This window comes from Grampus griseus (assembly GCF_964374135.1).
Source record: "Grampus griseus genome assembly, chromosome: 14".
NCBI lineage: Eukaryota > Metazoa > Chordata > Mammalia > Artiodactyla > Delphinidae > Grampus > Grampus griseus.
The window spans coordinates 70,118,078-70,141,991 of NC_139008.1; the positions used below are offsets into that span (position 1 = coordinate 70,118,078).

Consider the following 23,914-nt stretch of genomic DNA (forward strand, 5'->3'; position numbering starts at 1 on the left):
CCCCATAAATAGAAGGTAATTTCATAATTAGCATTATCTGGTGATGTCCCTAAGATGTATCCATTTTTTACATCACATTGTATTCTTATTTATTAATTCACAAATATTAACTGAAATCCCAGTATGAGCCTGGCACAGTGTATGCATGGTGCTAGGAATTGTGTTGGTAAACAAGGTGGACACAGTCCTTGCCTTCACATTGTTTACTGTCCAGAGGTCAGAGTGCAATGAAGAACGTGGTAAATGTGTATTGGCTTCTACAGCTAGTTCTCTTCCTCACCTTCCTTGGCTCTGAAGAAGGGAATGTAATTACTCTGAATCCAGAAAGAGGTTGTAAAATCTAGAGTCTTACATACTCCGTCTTCCTAAGGTTTCATCTGGGTAGATTCCACCAGGACCAAGTGGGATAATGTATGTGAAAGCATATCATAAACTGTTGAGTACCCATGTGCTGCTGCTTATTGATGCTGCTACTGACAGGAGGAAACTGTCTTGGAAGGGCAGTCAGTTCTTGTTAGCCTGCTAGGCATACCCTGCTTGGGCAAGTCCCTCAGACATACTATGGAAATGTGAACGGCAACTTAAAAGAGAGATGGACTCCGCAGGAAAACAGTCAAGGAATTAGTTCTGTATAGACTGACTGTTTACATGCAGGGGACTGAGGCTAAAGACCCTCTTAATCTTGGTTTATAGTTTATTAAACACGTTAAGATTTGAAAGCCACAGCTCAAAAGGCTGTGTGTCTTTTCAAGACTAAACGCACATTTTCTAGCTTATAGTCCTGTGTCCTAATGAAAAATACCCATGTATATATTTTCTTCAGTGTAATTGGAAAACGTCACTGTTTTTAGTTTAGAGTAAGTATAAAATCAGAAAGAGAACCCCTGTGGCAAGTAAAAGTCAAGTCATTTAAAGAAACATGTTGTATTCCTCTTCTGAAATACCACCAAGCCATAGGGCTACCAAGGTGGATAAACAATGATTTTAGCCCTCAAGGAACTTACGGGCTGCTGGGCAAATCGGATAAGAAGTCGATTGTATTGGAAAGGTAAATGTTGAATGCTTCAGATAAATGGAGTAGTTATTCCCAGCAGTTAGAGAGATTAGAAACAACTTTATGAAGGAAATTTTGTTACAGTTAGGTCTTAAAAGAGAGGCATTTAAAACAGAGAAATGTGTCATTATGGACAGAGACGAGGAGTGTGAAAAGGAGTAACAAAGAATTGTCAAGTGATGGTTGCACAACATTGTGAATGTGCTAGCTGTCACTAATGGTAAATTTTATATTATGTGTGTTCTACCACATAAAAAAAATTTATCAAAATAAAAGATTTTAGATTACTGTTAAAGTATTTTCACATAAGTTGACATTTGATTCTGTTAGTAACCACACCAGACATGAACTAATGCCATCGTTTTACAGATAAATTTAATCTCTGAGAGGCCAAACTGTTGCCAGCCTTAAATGCCATGCTAAAGCGACTAGACCATGTTCTGCATTTGATGGAGAACCACTGGCTTGGAACAGAGGAGTGTCTTGAGCATAACCCGACTTGAGCAAGATTTACAGGCATTACACATAATCAAATCAATAAATACAAACTGTTGTACATGCTGCAAAGGATACAGGGTACCTATTTGAGAGTATGCCAGGGCACCTGATCTGGCTTCTGGGGTTTAGGAAACGCCTTTCTGAGAAAGTTATATTTAAGATGAGACTTACAGAATGAATAGGATTTATCCATGGAAAGGACAGGGGAATGGGCATTCCAAAGAAAATAGCCTTTTGAAATCCCTGAGGTAAGAAGGAGCTGCGTGTTCTTGAGGACTGAAAGGTGAACACCGTAATTGGAGTATAATGAGCAAGAAAGAGGCATGATGAGAGGAGACTGGAGAGAGGAATGCAGGCTAGATCTTCAGACTCTTCCTTAAAAAAAATTTTAAGTTTTTTTTTTTTTAATGTGGACCATTTTTAAAGTCCGTATAGAATTTTGTTACAGTATTGCTTCTGTTTTTTGTTTCTGTTTTTTAATTATTTATTTATTTTTGGCTGCGTTGGGTCTTCGTTGCCTCACACTGGCTTTCTCTCGTTGCGGGGAGCGGGGGCTACTCTTCGTTGCGGTGTGCGGGCTTCTCATTGCGGTGGCTTCTCTTGTTGCGGAGCACAGGCCCTAGGTGCGTGGGCTTCAGTAGTTGTGGCACGCGGGCTTCAGTAGTTGTGGCTCGCGGGCTCTAGAGCACCGGCTCAGTAGTTCTGGCACATGGGCTTAGCTGCTCTGTGGCATGTGGGATCTTCCGGGACCAGGGATTGAACCCCTGTCCCCTGCATTGGCAGGCAGATTCTTAACCACTGCGCCACCAGGGAAGCCCTTGCTTCTGGTTTTATATTTTGGTTTTTTGGCCACGAGGCATGTGGGATCTTAACTCCCCGAGCAGGGATAGAACCCACAACCCCCTGCATTGAAAGGCAAAGTCTTAACCGGTGGATCGCCAGGGAAGTCCCTAAAATTTTGTCTATTATCCAAATCCAGTAGGAAGCCACTGGGTTTTAAAGAGGGGAATAATGCGATTTGTGTTTTAGTAACCTGTGATATAACTGATCATTCTGACTGCTGCTCTGTGGAGACTGGATTGGACACAGACAGGAAGTAGGGAGACCAGTAGGAGGTTGTTGCAGTACTCCAGGCAAGAAATGGCAATGACCTAGACAAGATGATGGCAGTGGGGGTCGAGAGAGGGGAATAGATGCCAAATACATGTGTGGTCTACAGGCAGGATTAGAGTCGATAGTAGGAGAGTCTCTGAGGGTTAAGAGACTCGTTAGACAAGCTGGTGGAGCTCCTCAAGGGCAGAGAGCCAGCCAATTTTTATTCAGACAATATCCAGATAACTGCTGTGCACTGTAAGGATTTGTGCAGGTTTCTGAGTGATGGTTATGGTAGTAAACCTAGAAAGCCACCTAGATGTAGGCCCTGCCTAGAACCTTATACCCAGGACAGAGTGGCTCACTCTAGCAACTGGGGTTGGGATCCTGAGTCATGAAAAATGGTTAAAGCTTTGGCAAGTGGTACTGTTGAGGGGAAAATAAATGTGATTTCTTAAGCTTTCGGTCAGTCCTCCTCGGTTATGTCCCACTCAGCAGAACAGATCTTCAGAGGTCGAGGTTTTGACAGCATGTTAAATGGTTTTTTAACTGCACTGCCAGCAGGAGAAGCATTCTCTTTTTAGATAAAAAATAGAAAGATACAAGTAACAGGGATTTTATTTTCAATGAAATATTTCAAATATACAAGAATAGAAATAATGAACACTTATATACCTACCATCTGGCTGTGTCAAACCTTAACGCCATGTCCTATTTCAGTTGCTTCATTTCATAAAAAGTATTCTGAAAACCATAGCTTGAAGCCCACTAGGTACCATTCATCTCTTTCCCTAGAGAATACTATATTGAATTTAATGTTTTCATTCTTGTGTGTATTTTTGTATTTTTACAGTGTATTATGTGTGCATGAACAATATGTAGTATTGTTTTACAAGGTTTGATTTTAAATTAGATATGTTATTGAGATCGTTCTGCAACTTATTTCACCCAGCTTTAGTGTTGAGATTTTATTATCTTGATATACATTTCTAATTTATCCATTTTATTTGCTACATGGTATTCTATTACATAAAAAATTATCTGGGGCTTCCCTGGTGGCGCAGTGGTTGGGAGTCCGCCTGCTGATGCAGGGGACATGGGTTCTTGCCCCGGTCCCGAAAGATCCCACATGCCGCAGAGTGGCTGGGCCCATGAGCCATGGCCGCGGAGCCTGCGCGTCCAGAGCCTGCGCGTCCGGAGCCTGTGCTCCGCAAAGGGAGAGGCCACAACAGTGAGAGGCCCGCGTACCGCAAAAAAAAAAAATTCTCTCTTCTCTTGTCAAGAGACACTTCGGGTTTACAGTCATTAGCTAATATAAATAGTGCTGGCATAAACACATTTTCCTTGTGTATACAGACGAAAATGTCCCTTAAAAATTCTTTATTAGATATTTCCAAATTGTTCTCTAAAGTACTTGAACGAGTTTACATCACCACCATCCTCCCAACATTGAGCACAAGTTTCTCTTTTTTCCATATGTTTCTAAGATTTTGCTTTTTATATTTGGATCTTTGATCCACTAGAATGTATTTTTGTGTATGGTGTGAGGTTGAGATCTAATGTATTTTTCCCAAATGCATAACCAGTTGTCCCAGAACAATTTAGTTGTGTTACCCCTCTGTCATGTATCACATTTGTACACATATGTCATATTGTTCTGGGCTCTCTGTCCTGTTTCATTTGTCTGTTTCTTCATCAGTAGCATACTGTCTCAACTACTGTAGCTTTATAAACTCTTACTATTGAGTCGGACAAGTTTCCTTCGTCTCATTCTTCAAAATTGTCTTGGCTCTCTGCTGTTCCACATTAATTCTGAGATAAATTTGTCAAGTTCTAATGAAGACGATTGAGACTTTTCTTATAAGATTGCATTGAAATTATAGATTAATAGGGAGAAAATATTGAGATTATTTTACTGAATCTTCCAATCCATGAACATGTTATACCTCTCTATTAATTCATATCTTTGAATATACCCTTCAATATTGTCTTGTAATTTTCTCCATAGAGGTATTACACATTTTTTTAAACTTTTCTTAGAGACCTTATAGTTTTTTGTGCTATTGAATAAGTATTTTTCGTTGTTACATTTTTGTTTGTTGTTACTGGAGTGGTAATGCTGTTGATTTTTTTAATATTGATCTTCTATCTGGCAACATTGCTGAACTCTTAAAGTGTCTGTGTCTTTTTGGAGTTTCTATATAGTGACACTATTTTTATATTTTTAAAAAAACAATCATCCATGAAACCTTAACTTCTCACTAGTCAGCTATTGTCACAGTTAAATACTTGATTAATTTCTGTACTCAGTACCTTCTCTCTGGGTTTACTTGTTGAAATACATCCTTTATCATTTATTTAGTGAGTTTCCATAGGTGGCAAATTTTTCTTTTATCTGAAAGTTTCTTTATCTTCGTTCTTATGATCTGTCTTTTCTCCAGTAAAGAATGCATCTTTATTATTGGCGATCTATGGTGTATCTAAATATACATATATTTTTAAAGATACTCAGACTAGACTTTCAGTTTGAGGACAAAAGCATTTTTATTCTAGAAAACTCTCGGCCATTATTTCTTCCATAGCTTCTAGGCCATTCCTCTCATTTATTTGTCTCTTTAGGTCTGGTCTCCATTTTCAGGGGAGTTCTGGAGACTTACTTCTGTTCACTAATTCTCTTTTTGATTATATCCAATCTAAAGTTTATCCCACCTATAATTTGTTTCAATTATTATTTTTGTTTTCAGGATTTCTAATTATTTTTATTTCATATTTACCTGATTTCATTTCATTTCATTTAAGACATGTGCTTATTTTATCATTCTTTTGTCCTTTTTAGTAGATGTTATATATATTTTTTTCTCTTGAAAGTCTTTGTTCTTTAAAATGTTACCTGAAGTGAATTCATGTACTAATTATCTTGTTGGCAGTTCTTCTAACCCATTTTCCTCATATATTTTGGAATTTGTTTGTAAACCCTTTTGAACGGGAAGTAGTTTTTGTCTGTGTATCATTTCCCTTTTCCTCCTCTTTGCTTTCCACTTCTCTGCGCATACCTCCTGTCTTGGAGCGAGTCTTCTAACCCAGCTCAGCCCATGCTAACACAGCCCCTGGTTTCAGGTTGCCCCTTCTTGCATGGAGCACTTTCATTGCTACATGTTTGGAGTACAGTGATGATTAAAGCATGAATTCATTGACCTGATCTGACCCAAAAGTCTGTGAAGAGTAAGTTTTTGTCATAGAGGGTGAAGGGTGGTAACTGGTGGTTTTACTTCATGGAGGACTTTAGGTCCAGTTTATGGGAGGCTGCCACCATCATGGGGCTCTGCTGTACACCTTTCTGCTCAGCCTCCAGGGATTTCTCCTGAGATTCTTTGCTTGCTCTTGTATCTATATTTTGCTCATTCACTTCTTGCATGTAATACTGTTACACCTTTCTGCTCCATCTCTGCTCCTTCAAAAAATTTAACTCAAGCATGATATGACTTACAGATTTTTGACAATTTAAAAAATTTGGTTAGTCAAGGGTAAAAAAGCACAGCTGAAATGTGTCCCTTTGATGTACCCTGTCCTTGCCCCCTTTCTAGAAACTTGGATTGGTCTGCTTGTGGTCATAGCCAGCATTACACTACTTCTGGTCTCCCAGGTCATTGAAAGGATCAGGACTTCTGAGAGCCACAGTAACACATGCTCCAGTTACTGAAAAGATTGTCCTGAGCTCATTCACATCTTTATATACTCATCTTGGTTTGTTCCGCTTTTCCACCCAGGATTCCCGTTATACAGACATCTTCTTGCAAGTGTTTCCATTCCCTTCCTTTTCCACTCTGTACCTGGTGCCCGTATAATCTGAAATAGCAGGGAAATGACGGTCAGCTTTCTGGAACCTGTGTTTTCAACAAAACTCTCTGATCCCAGAAAAACCATGGATCGAGAGGTTGCAAAAGGACTGCTTATAGTAAGTTCTCAACTGCTAAGTCCAACCCCTGCCAAGCATTATCTGGTCTTGTAACCTGGGGAAGTAGGCCTTAGTAAAAGTAAGACTCTCAAACCAGCCTTAGCTTTATGAACAAAATTTATCATTTTTCTTTTAAATGAAGTACAGCAACCTTCAGTATCACTGTTGCTATCACATTGCATTCAATCATACTAAGATATTCTCAGTGCCAAATACCCACTTCTATTTTTTCTCTCTTTATGACCTAGGGGTTTCAAAGATGTATGTGTCTACAACCTTTTAAATGTAACCATCTGGGATTACAGGGCTGGATTGAAGGAAAATGTCTTTGTAAAACTTGCTAGTTTTGGGAAGCTCTGATTTTGGTGAGTTTTATTAGAAGGAGAAAATAAGACGTGCTTATTTTTTAAAAAATTACATTCTGAACCTGACTTCTTAGTATACAGTTCTAAATTTTTAAGTGTAAGAGCTAGAACATTAAAGCTTCTAGATGATAATCATGGTAGAACATCTTCATTACCTTAGATTTCTTGGGACACAAAATAAACACTAACAATAAGCAGTTGATACAGTGGACTTTATTAAAAATAAAAACTTATGTTCAACACAGGACACTGCTAAGATAATAAATATACAAGTAACAGACTGGGAGAAAACATTTGCAACATGTATATCTGACAAAAGACTTGTATCTCAAATATACAAAGAATTCCTATCCCTCAATAATAAAAAAGAAAAAACATCCCCATAAAAAAGAGCAAAAGACAGACAGATGCTTTAGAAGGTAGAGGATTGGCCAGTAAAAAAGCACATGAAAGAGTACTCAGCATCACCAGTTATCAGTGGAATGCAGATTTAAACCACAATAAGATACTAATTCCAGTTCTAGGTAATTTTGCTGCAAATAAAATGAAAACATATGTCCACAAAAAGACCTATACAACAATGTTCATAATGCTATATTTATGCTAGTCTAAAACTGGAAACATCCCAGGGGTCCATCATCAGAATAAACACAGTGTAGTATAGTCAAACACATTAGAGATAGTCATGGAATATACCAGCAAGGTAAAAGGAGTGAACTGCTGATAAATACAACAACATGGATGAATCTTTAAAACACATTGAGCAGCCAGACATGAGAATCTAAACTTTATGATTCCACTTAAATAATATTCTAGATTAGTCAAAGCTAATCTATGATAATAGAAATCAGATTAAAAGATCAGTGGTTGCTTGGTTGGTGATCAACTGGGAAGGGTCATAAGGGAACTTTCTGGAATGACAGAAATATTCTCTAACTTGATGGGGTGTAGGTTACATGGGTTACGGATGGTCAAAACTGATCTAACTGTATACTTAAATCTGCATAACGTAAAATCTTTTTAGAAGATTTACTCAGAGTGAAAGGTTGAATAGGAAGTATTGGAAGGAAAAATACTACTTTTATCTGAAAAGAATTTGAATCTATAAAGAACTCTACAAATCAATAATAAGACAAACATATTTAAGAATGGGCATGTATGGAAAGCTGGTTGGATTTTATTTTTAAACATAGTATAAACACATAGGGCCAGTTTATTGTCTTCTGTTTAAATTATGTATGTGTGGGGTTCAGATTGCTGTTCACTCTCTGGATTCTGTTTAGGGAAACTGAAGGGCACAGGGATATGCATACTTCTTAGAGGCCAGCCCTCTCCTTTTAGACCTAGACAAGGTGGCTCTTCCCACCACCCCCATCTCTGTGTCCTTATTTGAGAGAATCCTGGATCCTTGTGCCAGAAGCCTAGCCAACCTGTGAAGAAAATCTGGTCTTGTGGTTATCCCGTGAATGACTTACTTGTTAGGTTTTCTAAACTTTGTTTCACTGGTATGACTAAGGAATGAGCAAGTGTAACCCTACTGGACTTCGAAGACTCAGACGCAGGTTTTGGTAGGCCTGTGTGTATCAGAATGATGGGAGAGAGCTCACTTCTGAGCTGGAGACTGTACTGTTGAAGATGAGCCTTTCGTGTCCCGTCTTTTGTGTGTGTGTATATAAGAATGATTGTCAGGGAGATTTATTACTGACTTGAGATTTATTACTTACATGAGGAAAGTTTCTACCGCACTTTTTTCTTATTTGCCCTCGTTTTTTTCCTTTTTTAAGATGTGTAATTGCTTTTTTTTTTTGATCGCATTGGGTCTTTGTTGCTGCCCACGGGCTTTTCTCTAGTTGCGGTGAGCAGGGGCTACTCTTCGTTGCGGTGCACGGGCTTCTCATTTCAGTGGCTTCTCTTCTTGTGGAGTGCGGGCTCTAGGGCATGCAGGCTTCAGTAGTTATGGCACACGGACTCAGCAGTTGTGGCACACGGACTTAGTTGCTCCGCAGCATGTGGGATCTTCCCAGACCAGAGATCAAACCCGTGTCCCCTGCATCGGCAGGCAGATTCTTAACTACTGTGCCATCAGGGAAGTCCTATTTGCCCTCTTAAATGTCAGAATGTACTTAGAAAAACCAGAGAGAAGTTTTCAGCTTCCCATTGACAGTATATAGAACTTGGATATTTCTCCTGTATCACTCAACTACTAAACCACCCACCCACAACAACAGGTAGTTACTGAGCCTCTTGTTTTGTAGCCAAACAAGCATATACAACTAGTCCACACACAGTTGTGGGAGAGTGCTGATGACTCATTAGCGTAGCTTTCATTTCTGAATGTTAGGAGCTAGAAGCAGAAGACGTTTCTTTCTTTCTTCTTCCCTTCCCTTTCTCCCTTTCTTTCTCTCCCTCTCTCTCTCTCCCTTGAGTCTTCTTTGCTGTGCATGGGCTTTCTCTAGTTGCGGCGAGTAGGGGCTACTCTTCGTTGTGGTGCACGGGCTTCTCATCGTGGTGGCTTCTCTTGTTGCGGAGCACGGGCTGTAGGCTTGCAGGCTCAGTAGTTGTGGCTCGTGGGCTCTAGAGTACTGGCTCAGTAGTTGTGGCGCACCGGCTTAGTTGCTCCGCGGCACGTGGGATCTTCCCGGACCAGGGCTCAAACCCGTGTCCCCTGCATTGACAGGCGGGTTCTTAACCACTGTGCCACCAGGGAAGCCCCAGAAGACATTTCTTGCTCCATGTGCCCCACACACCTGCGTGCTCAGAAGGCCAGGTACCTTGACTGCAGTTCTTATGCCTCAAAGACCACATGTCTATGTCATAGGTAGAAATCACTGCAACTCTCTTCGGTTGTTGGCTGGGGGAACTAAGAGCCGAGATTCTTGAGTTCTCAAATTCTTTCCCTGTGTTTATGTCATATAGTCTGTTTCAGGCCTTGTAATATTCCCTGGCCCTTTTGGATTTCTTGGATTTTCTTTATTTTCCTTCCTTTCCTTTCTCACTTGACATTATTATCAGTCCTTGCTTGTGAACCTTTTTTCATTCAACAAGGTAACAGAAATCTTTTTCCATCACTGTTGATTAGATTGTCTTTTCACACCCTTTTTAAAACCTTTCATTGGCTTTAGAATCAATTTTTAAACCTGCCACTAAAAGCTCTGTTAAAAAAATGTCTTCCCAATAACACTGTTTCCCTCAGTCTCATTAAGAATACTTTTAAATGCAGAAGTTAGAAAATGGTGAATAATTATAGCTGTTCCTGGAAGTCACTGTGTTCCTTAGTAATTACATGTTGTTATCTTTGGTTCTGCTTCCTTGACAGTTCCATCAAATTGTGAATGATTGTCTTGAATTTAATGAAATTCAGTCCTAGCAGAAAACTGTTGTTGGGTCACAGATTCAGCAGCAAAGCTGTGATGCTGATGTGGGAATAGGGATGTTTATACCCTTTGTGTTGACAGAAGTTAATTTGGGGGACATGTCATGTGGGCTTTTCTTAAGAACATAAACATTTCACAAAATGAAAGCCAGAGGCTTTCTTAGCAATCAGACAAGAGCCAGTTCTGCTTGTCAGGGAAATGGGACAGCGTGAGTTCTCATCAGGTATATGCCTTGCTTAACTGAAGCTCAAGTTCCTTCTCTTTGGTTCAGAGCTCTGAACTTGGATATTCAGTGTCTGTCTTTACTCCACCGTCCCTAAGCAATCCACCTTTGGCGCTGGGTCTTTTGCAGGGTGAGAAAGACTGGCAGAAATATGAGACTGCTCGGCGGCTGAAGAAGTGTGTGGACAAGATCCGGAACCAGTACCGGGAAGACTGGAAGTCCAAAGAGATGAAAGTCCGGCAGAGAGCTGTAGCTCTGTACTTCATTGACAAGGTGAGAGCATCTTCCCGTCACGTCGTCTACCATGTTCATCTTAACGAAGATGTGGGAAGCATTTACTCCTCCAGGCCCTGTGGTATAAGTACTGCTGGAGAGGCAGTGATAGCCCAGACATCTGTGGTCCTGCTCACCTGATCTCTGGTCCAGTAAGGAAGGTAGAAGTGGAGAGAGAGGTGTTCAGTGTCTGATGCTGTCTAGATACAGTCTGCCTAATAGGAGGATCTTCATGAATCTGAATGTGCCAGAAATACTGACACTTTCAAACTCTTTCTGACAATGCACCACCACCCCAAATTTTATTTTATATCACAACCCAACACATAAATATGTTTGTGTGTAACTGAAACAAATGTTGCACAAAATAATGCTTAGCCTTTCTATGAGCAGTGAATTCAGATGTCTTTTACTCTTTCTTGTTTTTAAACAGGATGGTTATAATCCTTAAAATTGGTTAAATAATCTGCCAATGTATCACAACTACAGTTTAGAAGTCAGTGCTTTGAAGATCAGTTTCTCAGCACTCTTTTGGAAGAAAAAGATTTCTTATTTTCCCCGGTTTTGCACTGAGTGTATTTATTTTAACACAAGTTCTTATTGTCTTAAAAATTAAGCAAAATTACGAGACTAGCTTTTTGAGTCTGATTGCTGAGAGTTTAAAATATGTTCTTTCCTCTATCCCCATTTGAAAGGACAAGAGTAAACAGAAGCTTAGATTTCTGGGAAAGTTTAATATCCCTTGACGATCCACACTTCATTTTATAAGGGAAGAAGCAACAATGCAGATCCGGAATTCCCAGGCCTTGCAAACTGATGCTCTGTCCCTGAAGAGAATTGGGAGGCTTCTGGTTTTGGTTTCCTACAGAGCCTGTGATGTTGACGTTTCTTCATTCATGCTTACCTTTTTTTTTTTTTTCCATTCTCTTATCCCTGGGCAGCTTGCTCTACGAGCAGGCAATGAGAAGGAGGAAGGAGAAACAGCGGACACTGTGGGTTGCTGCTCACTTCGTGTGGAGCACATCAATCTGCACCCAGAGTTGGATGGTCAGGAATACGTGGTAGAGTTTGACTTCCTGGGAAAGGACTCAATCAGATACTATAACAAAGTCCCCGTTGAGAAACGAGTAAGTTAATGTGGCCTGAGCTCCCTGGCCTGTTTTTTCATTCATTCATTCAACAAGCATTTGTTGAGTGCTTTTTCTGTGCTCTGTGCTTTGCTGAACACTAGAAGAAATGGCTTGAAAGAGAGTGGAGAGGTATTGTTTGGTGTCCTGTGTACCTCCTTTTAGTCCCTGCCCCTCACCCCATGCTACTTTACTGGAATGAGGGGCCATCTCCTGTGGCAGCATTCAACAGAGAATGCTATAGAGAGTTGGCCCTCACAATGAACTGCACATTAGGTTTATCCCATCACACTGTTTTAATGATCTAACCATACTTCAGTATTCCCTGGTCATGTTGCAAATTTGTCATTTTCGTAGCATTGCTCAACTTTCCCCCAACTCCTCATTCAGCAAAAAGGTAGCCCTTGAGTCCCCAGATCTCTGAGCCCATAGCTGAAGAGGGTGCTGCAGCACCACGGTCCGCCAGAAGTACTGGGCTTGAACTGGAGACCTTACAGAGTGCAGTACCCCAGTAGTCCAGCCCTTCAGCAGTCTGATGTTTCATCAGTAATTAGGTTTTGCTGGCTGTGGAAATGTTTCAGATTAAACAAAGCTAAAGAGATCTGACAGTTAAATGTAATATTTGAGTTTAGGTTGGATTCCATACTGGGGAGGTAAAGAACATCATTGGGTCAGCTGACAAAATTGGAATATGGACAATAGATTGGATAAAAATGTGTCAGTATAAATTTATAAAGCTGAGAAGTACTGTGTGTATATAAGGGAATATCTCTATTCTTAGGAAACACACTGAAGTATTCAAGGGTAAAGGGCCATAATTATGTAAGTACCCAGAAATGGTTCCAAACGAATAATTGTGTATATACACACATAAATGTGGAAAGGAAATGAGTGTACGTGTGCACTGCACAAATAGGAAATGAGGTAAAATATTAATGGTAGGTGGATCTGGGTTAAGGATATGGGTGTTTCTTTGTGCTCTGTGGGGTTGGTTTGTTTGTTTGCAAGTTTTAAGTTGCAGTTATTTCCAAAGTAGAGGTTTCAAAAATAATAATAATTAGGCTCTGCTTATTTCTTTTAGGTTTTTAAGAACTTACAACTATTCATGGAGAACAAACAGCCTGAGGATGATCTTTTTGATAGACTCAATGTGAGTGGGTAAACTGCACTGGGTTGAAGAGGGGTCCAGCCAGAGCCTCCCAAGGTCCTAAAGGAGAGGTCTGCCTGGGAGTGACTGAGGCTCTCCCCTCGGCCTGTCCTGGGGCACCCTGTATACTCTCCCTTCCTCAGGCACACAGCAAATCCATGGCCGAAGCCCTGGGATGGGGTGGACGAACCCTGCCTGTTACCCTCTGGCTCCTGCAGAGCCTTCCCTTGGCTGGATGCTTAGCCACCTGTGCTAGAGACCCAAGACCTGTCCCTGAAGTCTTATTGGGGAAGATCTTAATAGGGAAGGATACAGTTGCTTTATTGGCCTGCTTAAGATTGAAGTGTGCTTCTTTGGGAGGTACATGCAACTCTGTATTCTGGAATTCTTCTCCCATTTCCTAACTTCCCACTGGCAGGACAGTAAACTTGGCAAGGTGTAACTGCACTGGCATAAATTTCCTGGAGCTTGCCAGAAGGGCCAGGGTGGTATGTATGGCTTTTACCTAAATCCCAACATCCTCTTCGTTGCTTTGTCTCCTCCAGACTGGTATTCTAAATAAACATCTTCAGGATCTCATGGAGGGCTTGACAGCGAAGGTGTTCCGTACATACAACGCCTCCATCACGCTACAGCAGCAGCTAAAGGAACTCACAGCTCGTAAGTACTGCCTGACCAGATAGGGCCCATGGCCTTAGCGATGATGACCACTATCCTTACTCAGCTAAGTCCTAGATCTGTTCTACTTATCCTCCTTGACATTGTGACTGGAAACTTTTTCCCTCCATACCTCTAATAGAGGGCTAAGGCTTAGATGTATAAACAGATCAGTGCTGTTTCCCCTATTCCTACTCTAGCTTCTAGAATAGTTTTATGAAATGCTGACAGGGGCTTTCTGTCTGCTCTGATAATGCCTGCATTTTGTGTTTTATATCTATGTTATTTAAAAGCTCATAGAATGAAGATAAAGTGCTATGATGTTCTGTTAAATTGGAGAGAGTAAGGCTGTCATGGTTACTAAAACAGCATAGGAGCAAATCCTTTCCCTGAGGTTTCTTTTTTTCCCTCTTAAGAGTTGGTAGTATTCGGGACTTCGCTGGTGGTCCAGTGGTTAAGAATCCACCTTCCAATGCAGGGGATGTGGGTTCGATCCCTGGTCGGGGAACTAAGATCCCACATACTGCAGGGCAACTAAGTTCATGTGCTCTAGAGCCCACGCGCCACAACTAGAGAGCCCGCATGCTGCAACTACTAAGCCCACGTGCTGCAACTGTTAAGCCCACGTGCTGCCACAAAAGATCCTGCATGTCACAATGAAGATCCTGCATGCCGCAACTAAGACCCGACACAGCCAAATAAATAGATAACTAAATAAGTATAAAAGAAAAAAACGAGTAGGTAGTGTCCTCCTAAAAACTAGCTGCAGAAAGTATCACCAAGATCCACAAGCTTTTTTTCCTCTGGAGCCTAGTCACTGCTGAATTTCCACTGTCCTCTAGAAATATGTCAAATGGTATTAGAAAATGGTATTCAAAAAGCCAAAGATGGGTATGTTGAGGGTCAGTATTTTAGGCTGGGGCAAAGAATGCTATATGACACAAGTAAAAACATTTCTTAGATGACACTTTGTATTTTCCTTTCTGAAAGATATAGTGCCTTGTGGTTTTAAAATGTAAAATTTCTGGTCCCTTCATTTTACCCTCCTCTACAGGCTCTTTCTGTCCCAATTCCCATATTTTCTTCAGGCTATTTTGGGTGGTTAGATGGGGGAGGTGGGCACTGAGGCAAGCAGATGATTCTCTTGACTCTCAGATTTTGACCTTGTGCCTTGTGGGAACCTGAATTGATCATCTGAGTGAGATGAGGACCAGTAAAACCTTTACGTGAGGATAAAGCGCCGGGGAAGGGACATTGTGTGTTCTCTCTTCTTATACAGATGGACTCTTATTACCATGTTTCTTTCTTTACAGCTGATGAGAACATCCCAGCAAAGATACTATCTTATAACCGTGCCAACCGAGCCGTTGCAATTCTTTGTAACCATCAGAGGGCACCACCAAAAACTTTTGAGAAGTCCATGATGAACTTGCAATCTAAGGTATTTTGGATGTGGATGGTGGGGTAGCAAAATGAAGAGAAGCATGTCTGCTATGGGCATTTATACTCCACCCTTCTGGGTTGGGATATCAGAAAGGTTCATGCTAAATAAACGGAAATTTGGTAGTAACTATTGCTGATCAAGATACTGAATATCAGGTACTCATTGTTCAGCAAGTCTTTATTCTGTGTTGAGAAGGTAAATTTGATGTACCCTCTTTGAAATACTGCTAATTATTGTCCTTATACATGAGGATAATGGATATAAAGATAGTCTTCACAATTCCTTTCCACAGCCCAGAAATACAACTATTTCCAAATTATATTGTTTTAAATTGAAGATGATGAAACAATATTTAATTTCCCCCTAATCCTAGCACAACTATTTTTATTTCTGCACATTCCACATGAATCATATTTTTATATAGCTCATCATCAAACATCTGTTGAATACAGGCTGTGTGCCAGAGCTGCTGCCCTAGAGGGAGAGGGTGATGTGCAAACAACTAGACACTGTTCCTCTTCCAGGTGCCTCTCTCCTTCCTCCAGCTCTGCCTGGTACTGAGCTTTTAAGCGGCAAGGCACTTAACATTTGATGATGTGCATTTCTGTGTTACCAATGGCTACATAACTAATCCATTCTAATGTATTAATCCACAATGAGAATTTGTAGATATTTCACTACAAAGCAGACACATGGGTTACAAAGTAAACCAATTATCTTGAAATATGTTTACCAAAAAGTCTGATACAGTAATAGATGTCCTTCCTTATTAATTTATTAAGTTAGATTTTAGGTGGGTCTGATAATTACTATAAATGTCAAGGTAGTCATGAATATAAATGATACTTTGATTTCTGCAGCAATATGAAAATATATGAACTAGCTATGGGTGATAAAGTCATAGATACTACTGATATTACTGTGTTCAATTGCCCACACTCATAACTGAAGAAGAAATGATGAGTTTCAACTAGAGGTTAATTAAACTACAGATTGATTCTTTTCCATCTGCGTTCACAGCATACTGTACTTGAACAACTGGAGTTTAAAAACTACTGCTGTAGAGTGAGGCTGCATACATATTCTGAGGCCCAGGGTGTTTTCCTTATGTTGAAATTTCTTCCAGATAGATACCCAGCTGTAGTACATATGGGTCAGAAGACACACATAACCTGCAGTTCATGCTACAGATGCCATCTGGCTTTCCTGAAGGGATGCACACATCCACAGTAAATACATGTGTGTCCACAGACATCTCAAATCCTTGGATCATGTGACTGGCAGGCAAAGAACCTGTACAGACCGCCCATCCTAGCAGCTCTGTTAATGGCAGTCATCTGGTGCCGTTTACTCTCCTCATGCTATCATTTCAAGCCAGAAGTAAAAGCATGACTCTTCAGGTGGTATTTACCTAATTCAGGAGACCCCTCCCTGGAGCATGAGGAGGCCTTTTGTTGGTCTCACTCTGGAACCACTGTTTGGGCACCCAGGCTGCCTGCCAGACGAGCCCTCTAAGCACAGGAACCATCTCCTGTGTGCCCACAAAGCAAACACATGCCCCTGTTTGCCAAGTGAATCAATGGAGTCTTTGATGCTTTGAGAGAATTCAACATAGCCTGCCAATTTAGCATTCACAGAAATGGTTAAAAGATTGTGGTTTGTTGCATTTCTGGCCTAAGAATCTGGCTAGTGGTGTCTGTGATGCTTTTGTGTCAGTTCCTTCAGCTTGACTTTGGACAACATAGATGTTGGAAGTAAGCCATTCATAGTAAACATATTTAATGATTCTCTCACAATGGTGACCTCTGTTTCCAGTCTTAGGCTGTGCGTGTAAATCTAACAGACAATTCCAGGCTGAGAGCAACAGCTCAGTGTGTATGAGTCAGGCATGTATTTACTCGGCAGAGGTTCCCTTGACCTTACAGGTTAGCAAGGTAGTAACAGGTCAGGGGCTCTCCTGCTCCCAGCACTGTGAGCTCACTGCTTTGGGGCTCTAACTCCACAGTGTTGCTTAAGTAAGAAGAACTTAGGGCTTCCCTGGTGGCGCAGTGGTTGAGAGTCCGCCTGCCGATATAGGGGACACGGGTTCATGCCCCAGTCCGGGAAGATCCCACATGCCGCGGAGGGGCTGGGCCCGTGAGCCATGGCCGCTGAGCCTGCGTGTCCGGAGCCTGTGCTCCGCAACGGGAGAGGCCACAACAGTGAGAGGCCCGCGTACCGCAAAAAAAAAAAAAAAAAAAAAAGAACTTAGAACTGGTTCTTTCAAGCAAGAAAGACTGGAACTGCCTTTGTCTCTTCCTTTAAAGACTGGGTCCCCATGAGATTTCATTTGAAAAAAGAGCTCCACAGCTAAAAAAGTTTTCAAATCTGCTTTGGGTGATGACCATTTTAATTTCCTTCCCATCTCAGTTTTCTCTCCTTTTAAAAACAGAATGCCAAAGCCAGGCCATGCCATGTATTGGCTTGGAACAGACTAAGCTGAGCTCTTTGGCTTCCTGGGTACCTTTTAATTGCCATTTTCTAGTCCCTCGGATATTCTCTTCAGTGCATCCTTCTTTCTTGAGAAGTTGGCAGCTCCTTCCCAGAGTGCTGGTAGAATCTGAGGAATGAGCTGCGCTCAGTAGATGCAAGGACCCTATCTCAGCTTCATAAAGAGTATCTCCTGCAGTTGTATTCTTAGAATGGAAGCGACAACCTGGCACGAGAGCCATTTGATAAACAGCTCTCACCTGTAGCCCTCCTCTCCCAGTATCTAAAACCGAAGTGTTCTCTGACTGTAAGATTAGCACCCACATTCCCAGTCCCAGTGGGTTCTTTTCCCTGAGCTTCTGGATTAATGGGGGCCCTGGGTCACTGCCTATAAAACCCTCATTTCTTCAAGGGTGACTGAAGAACGTAAATGGCCAAGTAGCATTTGAATTCAGCACCCGCTGCACATCTACTCTGTGCCTTCATGAAGCCACCCCTAGTTGTTTTGACCTGGCAAACCACCAAGACAGCCTGCCTGGTGTAGACAACTTCTAGGTTTCATCCTCTCTTGAGGAGCCCTTCTTTGTATTCTCTGGGCTTACTTTATTCCTAAATCTTATTATTCTTCCCCACCCAGATTGATGCCAAGAAGGAACAGCTAGCAGATGCCCGGAGAGACCTGAAAAGTGCTAAGGCTGATGCCAAGGTCCTTAAGGATGCAAAAACCAAGAAGTACGTGCCTGGTGTGATACAAAGCTGGGGGTTGTTGTGAGAGAAAAAAGGGCAGAGCATCAGCCAGAGGCCCTAGCCTTTCTAGGGTTTCTGAGTGATGTCTTTTAGAAACCTCTGTACCTGGGGCTTTTCTGCTTTTACTGTCCCTGGATGGCACCATGGGGTTGCAGTGCTCTTGTCCAGAGGCCAGGCCTGGCTCTTGATGACTTCCTTTCTTCCAGGGTGGTAGAGTCAAAGAAGAAGGCTGTGCAGAGACTGGAGGAGCAGTTGATGAAGCTTGAAGTACAAGCCACAGACCGAGAGGAGAATAAACAAATTGCTTTGGGAACCTCCAAACTCAATTATCTGGACCCAAGGATCAGTGTGGCTTGGTAAGCACCGCACCCTTCTTGAACTCCACCTGCTGGCTTGAGAAGGGTGATGGGGGTTCCAAGAGCGTTGTCAGCTTTCACATGCAGTTCCTACGCTGCACACTTAGAGTCCTCTGGGAAACCTCTGTCTTCTGCTGTGCCCACTACAAATGCATTGGCACATCCTGGATGGTCCTAAATGGTCAACACTGTTACACCATCTTGGAGTGTGTTTGTTTGTTAATGCAGGTATGGTCCCTACCCCTAATGGAACTTTAGGACAAGAATGGAGACTCTTAGTCCTTATTGAAGGAAAAATACAGAAGAGCCCACCCATCTACCTACACTTTAACTTTTCAATAACATTTTTTTTTCTTTACAAGTGAAGGAAGTAAGGTATGGACAAGGAGAAAAAAAAAAATGAGAATACAGATCTGAGAAACCTATGCAAAGAGTTGGTGCTACTGTTTGCTTGTTTCCCTGTACCACTGCCCCGCCCTGGCCCCAATTTCCAAAATAAATGGCTTTTTTGGAAGATGCTTATTAGTTAACTTGAGTTATTATTAGCTTCTGGGCCTAGGAGGAGCAGTCATCTCCTGTGGCCCTGCTCCTCTGGGCCAGGGGTTCCAGCAAGCTCTTGTATCCTTTCGACTCTTTTTGCCCTGTTTAGTGCTAGAGGTTTGGTTAGCTTGACAGGCAATAGACTGCAGTGGTTAAGAGCATGGACTCTGGAGCCAGACGGCTTGGGTTCGCTTTTCAGCTCCATTTTAACTAGCTGCATGAGAATGAAAGCAAATTACCTAACTTCTCTGCCTTAGTTTTTCATCTGTACCTTTTTCATTTGTACATCTATAATAGCATCTACTTTAGAAGTCTTTGTCAAGATTAAATGAGTTAAGCACATGAAGCTCTAAGAAACATGTCTGGTACCTTATTAACTCTCATTCTCACCAGACGGATGTGAAGAAGGTGGCACATCCAAGCCTCAGCCTTGGGTCTGGCCCGTTGTTCCCTGAGACACACTAATCCCCGTTCTTTCTCCCTTGTCTGCAGGTGCAAGAAGTGGGGGGTCCCAATTGAGAAAATTTACAACAAAACCCAGCGGGAGAAGTTTGCCTGGGCCATCGACATGGCTGACGAGGACTACGAGTTCTAGCCTGTCTTGAGGGGCAGGAAACAGTTCTGTGAAAAGGAACAGTGTGGTTTGGGGCAGATGGATAAACTGTGAGCCTCGACTGCCCTCGCACCTGAGGGAAAGGGGCAGCAAGTCTTAACAAAGCAACATCTTTGAGAAAAGATAAACCTGGAAATATTATAAGGGAGAGCTGAGCCAGTTGTCCTATGGACAACTTATTTAAAAATATTTCAGATATCAAAATTCTAGCTGTATGATTTGTTTTGAATTTTGTTTTTATTTTCAAGGGGTCAAGTGGATGGGAATTTGTCAGAGTTCTGCCAGACAAATTCACTGTTTCACTGAAACATTTGGATTCTCTTAGCTACTGTATATGAAGTCCGATTATATTGGTGCGTTTTTACAGTTAGGGTTTTGCAATAACTTCTATATTTTAATAGAAATGAGTTCCTAAACTCCCGTCTCCCCCATTTCAGGAATTTAAAATTAAGTAGAACAAAAACCCAGCGCACCTGTTAGAGTTGTCACTATCTATTGTCATGGGAATCAGTTTTCATTAAACTTGAAGCAGTCGTGACATCGGCAGTGTTTTGGTTCAGACACCTGTTCACAGAAAAGCATGATGGGAAAATATTTCCTGACTTGAGTGTTCCTTTTTAAATGTGAATTTTTATTTCTTTTTAATTATTTTAAAATATTTAAACCTTTTTCTTGATCTTAAAGATCGTGTAGATTGGGGCTGGGGAGGGATGAGAGGGGGTGAGCGAGTCTAAGGATAATGAAATAATCAGTGACTGAAACCATTTTCCCATCATCCTTTGTTCTGAACATTCTCTGTGCCCTTTCAGATACCCATCTTTTTCATTTTAAACCCCAGTCTTTCACTTGAAAGATTTTATTGTATAAAAAGTTCCACAGGTCAAAAATTTAGAGGAAAATGAGTATTTGGTCCAAAAAAGGAAAAATAATCAAGATTTTAGGGCTTTTATTTTTTCTTTTGTAATTGTGTAAAAAATGGAAAAAAAACCACATAAAAAGCAGAATTTTAATGTGAAGACATTTTTTGCTATAATCATTAGTTTTAGAGGCATTGTTAGTTTAGCGTGTGTGCAGAGTCCATTTCCCACATCTTTCCTCAAGTATCTTCTATTTTTATCATGAATTCCCTTTTAATCAACTGTAGGTTATTTAAAATAAATTCCTACAACTTAACGGAAACTTGGTGTCTGCCTCTTTGTAACCCAGGGCCCCAGGCCAGAATGGAGCTCTGGGGCTGGGACTTGGAGTGGGATGTGGTCTGCCTGCTCCAGTGATGCCTTCCTCCCCAGGAGCTGGGGGCTGGGCCAGGCCTGGAAGGGGCTGCATCTGTCCTGCTGCCGTGGGTGTGGGTCACAGAGGAGGGAGCCAGAGTCCACATCCTTAGAAAAAGGCAGACCCAGGAAGTGAGGGCGAGTACAGAAAATCTACAAGAACAGGTGGGGTGCAAGAACTATATTTGGAGCATAGGGTAGGTTTATTGAGCAAGACGGAGCAAGTGTATTCAGGAGACAGATTTTGGAACACTTTCCATGTGTGCTGGCAAGAAGCAGTAGGAGCTTCTTTGGGTTTGCTTATGTGGCTAAGGTTACTGTTAGGATGGCAGGAATGAAGGGTACTAAGCCAATCAGAACACTGGATCCCAGAAGCGCTCTCCCAGATGGAATGCAGACTTCTTTTGTTGATTGAGAGAGGGAGTGGTCTGTGACCACTTCTCTGTGCTCTAGTACCTGAGCTGGCCAGGGTCCCTACAAAAATTGTTTTTCCATTCATCCTAGGTTACAGCTAAGTCTGGAATTAGGTTGAAAGGTGAGGTCTCCTGGTCAAATGGAGTCAGGGGGGCAGGAAGGCCAAAGTGGTCAGAACTGGTCCCTTAGCTAGCCAGCAGGCACAGGTGTACTCTGGGAGGAGAGCCATCTCCCTGATGGTCTCTGAACTTCCTGGGGCTGGGCCCACTGCAGAGAATCCTGAGGGGTCCTTGGCAGCCTGTATGTCACTGGCCAGTGAGGGAGGCAGCATTCACCCCAGGAAATAAAGGAGGTTATGTAGCCACCATTGCTTTGGAGCAAGAGATTGCAGCCAGGCATTTTTGAATTCTATGGTTCTGGGGCAGCTAGACCACTGAATGTAAGGAATAGTAACAAGAGAGGCTCGTCCAGTGCCTTATCAATACACTTCAGCAGGACCTGCCACAACCAGAGGACAAACCTTGGACCACAACTAGAAACCGGGGACAGGCGGCCTTACAGGCAGATTATACTGATGAGCACAAACTTGTGCCCACCTTTCCTGGCAAGGACCTTCCTTCTGCTGAGGGCAGGTGCAGGGCAACTAGATACTGGTCAAGAATGGTTGTGAAGGACATCCTGGGTGGTGGCAACAAGGCTGAGAGAGCAAGCCAGAGAATGGGAAGCTGACCTGGCCACTGCAATGAGGGAAGAGTCTAGACAGGTAGGTGAGGGCCAGGTATGAAGGGCCCCGAAGGATGCTTGAACACGGAGTCAGGAGACCACCCCTTCCTATTCATCTGGCAGGTAGGTTCCCTCCTCCCACTTCCAGCCTCATCTGGGAGCAGAGGCCAGATGTGCAGGGTCTGACCCACTCCCTCCTGTCAGGCTCCTCCATGATGCTAGAGTCCAGCTGTGGGCAAAGGGAGACCGCTTCCACACGCTACCACAGCCAGACATCTGGGTGCTTGCTTGCCTCCGCCCTCACCCGCCACGTCTGGTCAGCCCGTCCGTTCTCCCTGTCAAGTCTACCTCAGGCCTCTCCCACATTTAAAAAAAAAACAACAAAAAAAAACGAGAAAAGAAACCACAACTCCCAACCCTTTCCAGCCACCACCCCCTCCCTCTCTCTGTTTCACAAGCACCTGGAATGAGTCATCTCTACCACCCGGTCACTCCCCCACCCACTGCAACTAGCTTCTGCCCCATCTTGCCTCCAGTTCCCCCTCCACTCGGACCACAATCACCCATGAATGAACGACCAAACCACTAAATGGGCTCTGCTTCTGCATCTTATTTAAACTCACTGTGGCACTGGACACTTGACCACTTTTTTTTAATTACTATTGATACATATCATAAATCCACCCATTCCAACTGTACAGTGATTTTTAGTAACTTGAGTGAGTGGTGTAGCCATCACCATAAATCAGTTTTAGAACTTCTTCCCCCCAGTAAGATCCCTCATGCCCACATACAGTTAATCCCCATTCCCACCTCCAGCCTCCACTAATCTACTTTCTCTATAGATCTGTCTTTCCTGGACATCTCACATAAATGGAATCATACAACGTGTGACCACTCCCTTAAAGCACTTCTCTCGGGTTTCCATGGTGCCACCCTCTCCTGATTTTACCCCTCCCTCTCAGGCTGTTGCTTCTGTTTCCTCCTCTATCAGGTCCTTAACTGCTGTGGTTCTCTTCTCAGCCTAGCTGATTTCATTCACACTTGAACACGATGACCTCCACATCATTTCCTCCAGCCTAGACCCCCTTCCTGAGCTCCAGACACATACTGCACTGCCAACTACGTCTCAGTGGGGATGTCCGTGTTCAATCTCAAGTCTGTAGAACCGAGCTCAGTACCTACCACTCCAAGCCCACTGCGCCTGGTTTCACATCTCAGAGAAAGGCACCACCATCCACTCTGTCCCCCAACTGGAACCTAGGGCAGCCATCATCCTTCACATCTTTCTCTCACTTCCACAACCAGTAAATCACCAACTCTGATATCACCTCCTAAATACCACATACACCAAATATAGGTATTTCCTCCACAGAAAACTTTAAAAAAAATTTTTTTTTTCTTCTGAGAAAAGTGTTTACTTATATTTCAGTCCTTAGAAAATCCCTCATATATTGCGTTATTCTCTCAACTGTTTCGAACCGAAAAGCACTTTCTGGAGAAAACACATTATCCTGAAATGACCTCAGTCAAGCTAGTTTTGGATGATTATAAGCAGTCCCTTGACAAAAC

At 42.3% G+C, this 23,914-nt stretch overlaps 1 protein-coding gene across 1 annotated transcript in view; it reads left to right on the forward strand.

The window, feature by feature from the left end:
* TOP1 (DNA topoisomerase I) overlaps positions 1-21,093 on the forward strand; it is a 79,258-nt gene extending 58,165 nt beyond the window's left edge. The window contains exons 10-17 of the mRNA XM_082670739.1: positions 10,691-10,834; positions 11,776-11,961; positions 13,043-13,111; positions 13,654-13,768; positions 15,079-15,206; positions 18,316-18,410; positions 18,632-18,781; positions 19,814-21,093. Of these exons, the coding sequence (XP_082526865.1) occupies positions 10,691-10,834; positions 11,776-11,961; positions 13,043-13,111; positions 13,654-13,768; positions 15,079-15,206; positions 18,316-18,410; positions 18,632-18,781; positions 19,814-19,916 (990 nt within the window). The 3' untranslated portion in view covers positions 19,917-21,093. The remainder of the gene's footprint in view (positions 1-10,690; positions 10,835-11,775; positions 11,962-13,042; positions 13,112-13,653; positions 13,769-15,078; positions 15,207-18,315; positions 18,411-18,631; positions 18,782-19,813) is intronic.
* The last annotated feature ends 2,821 nt before the right edge of the window (positions 21,094-23,914 follow it).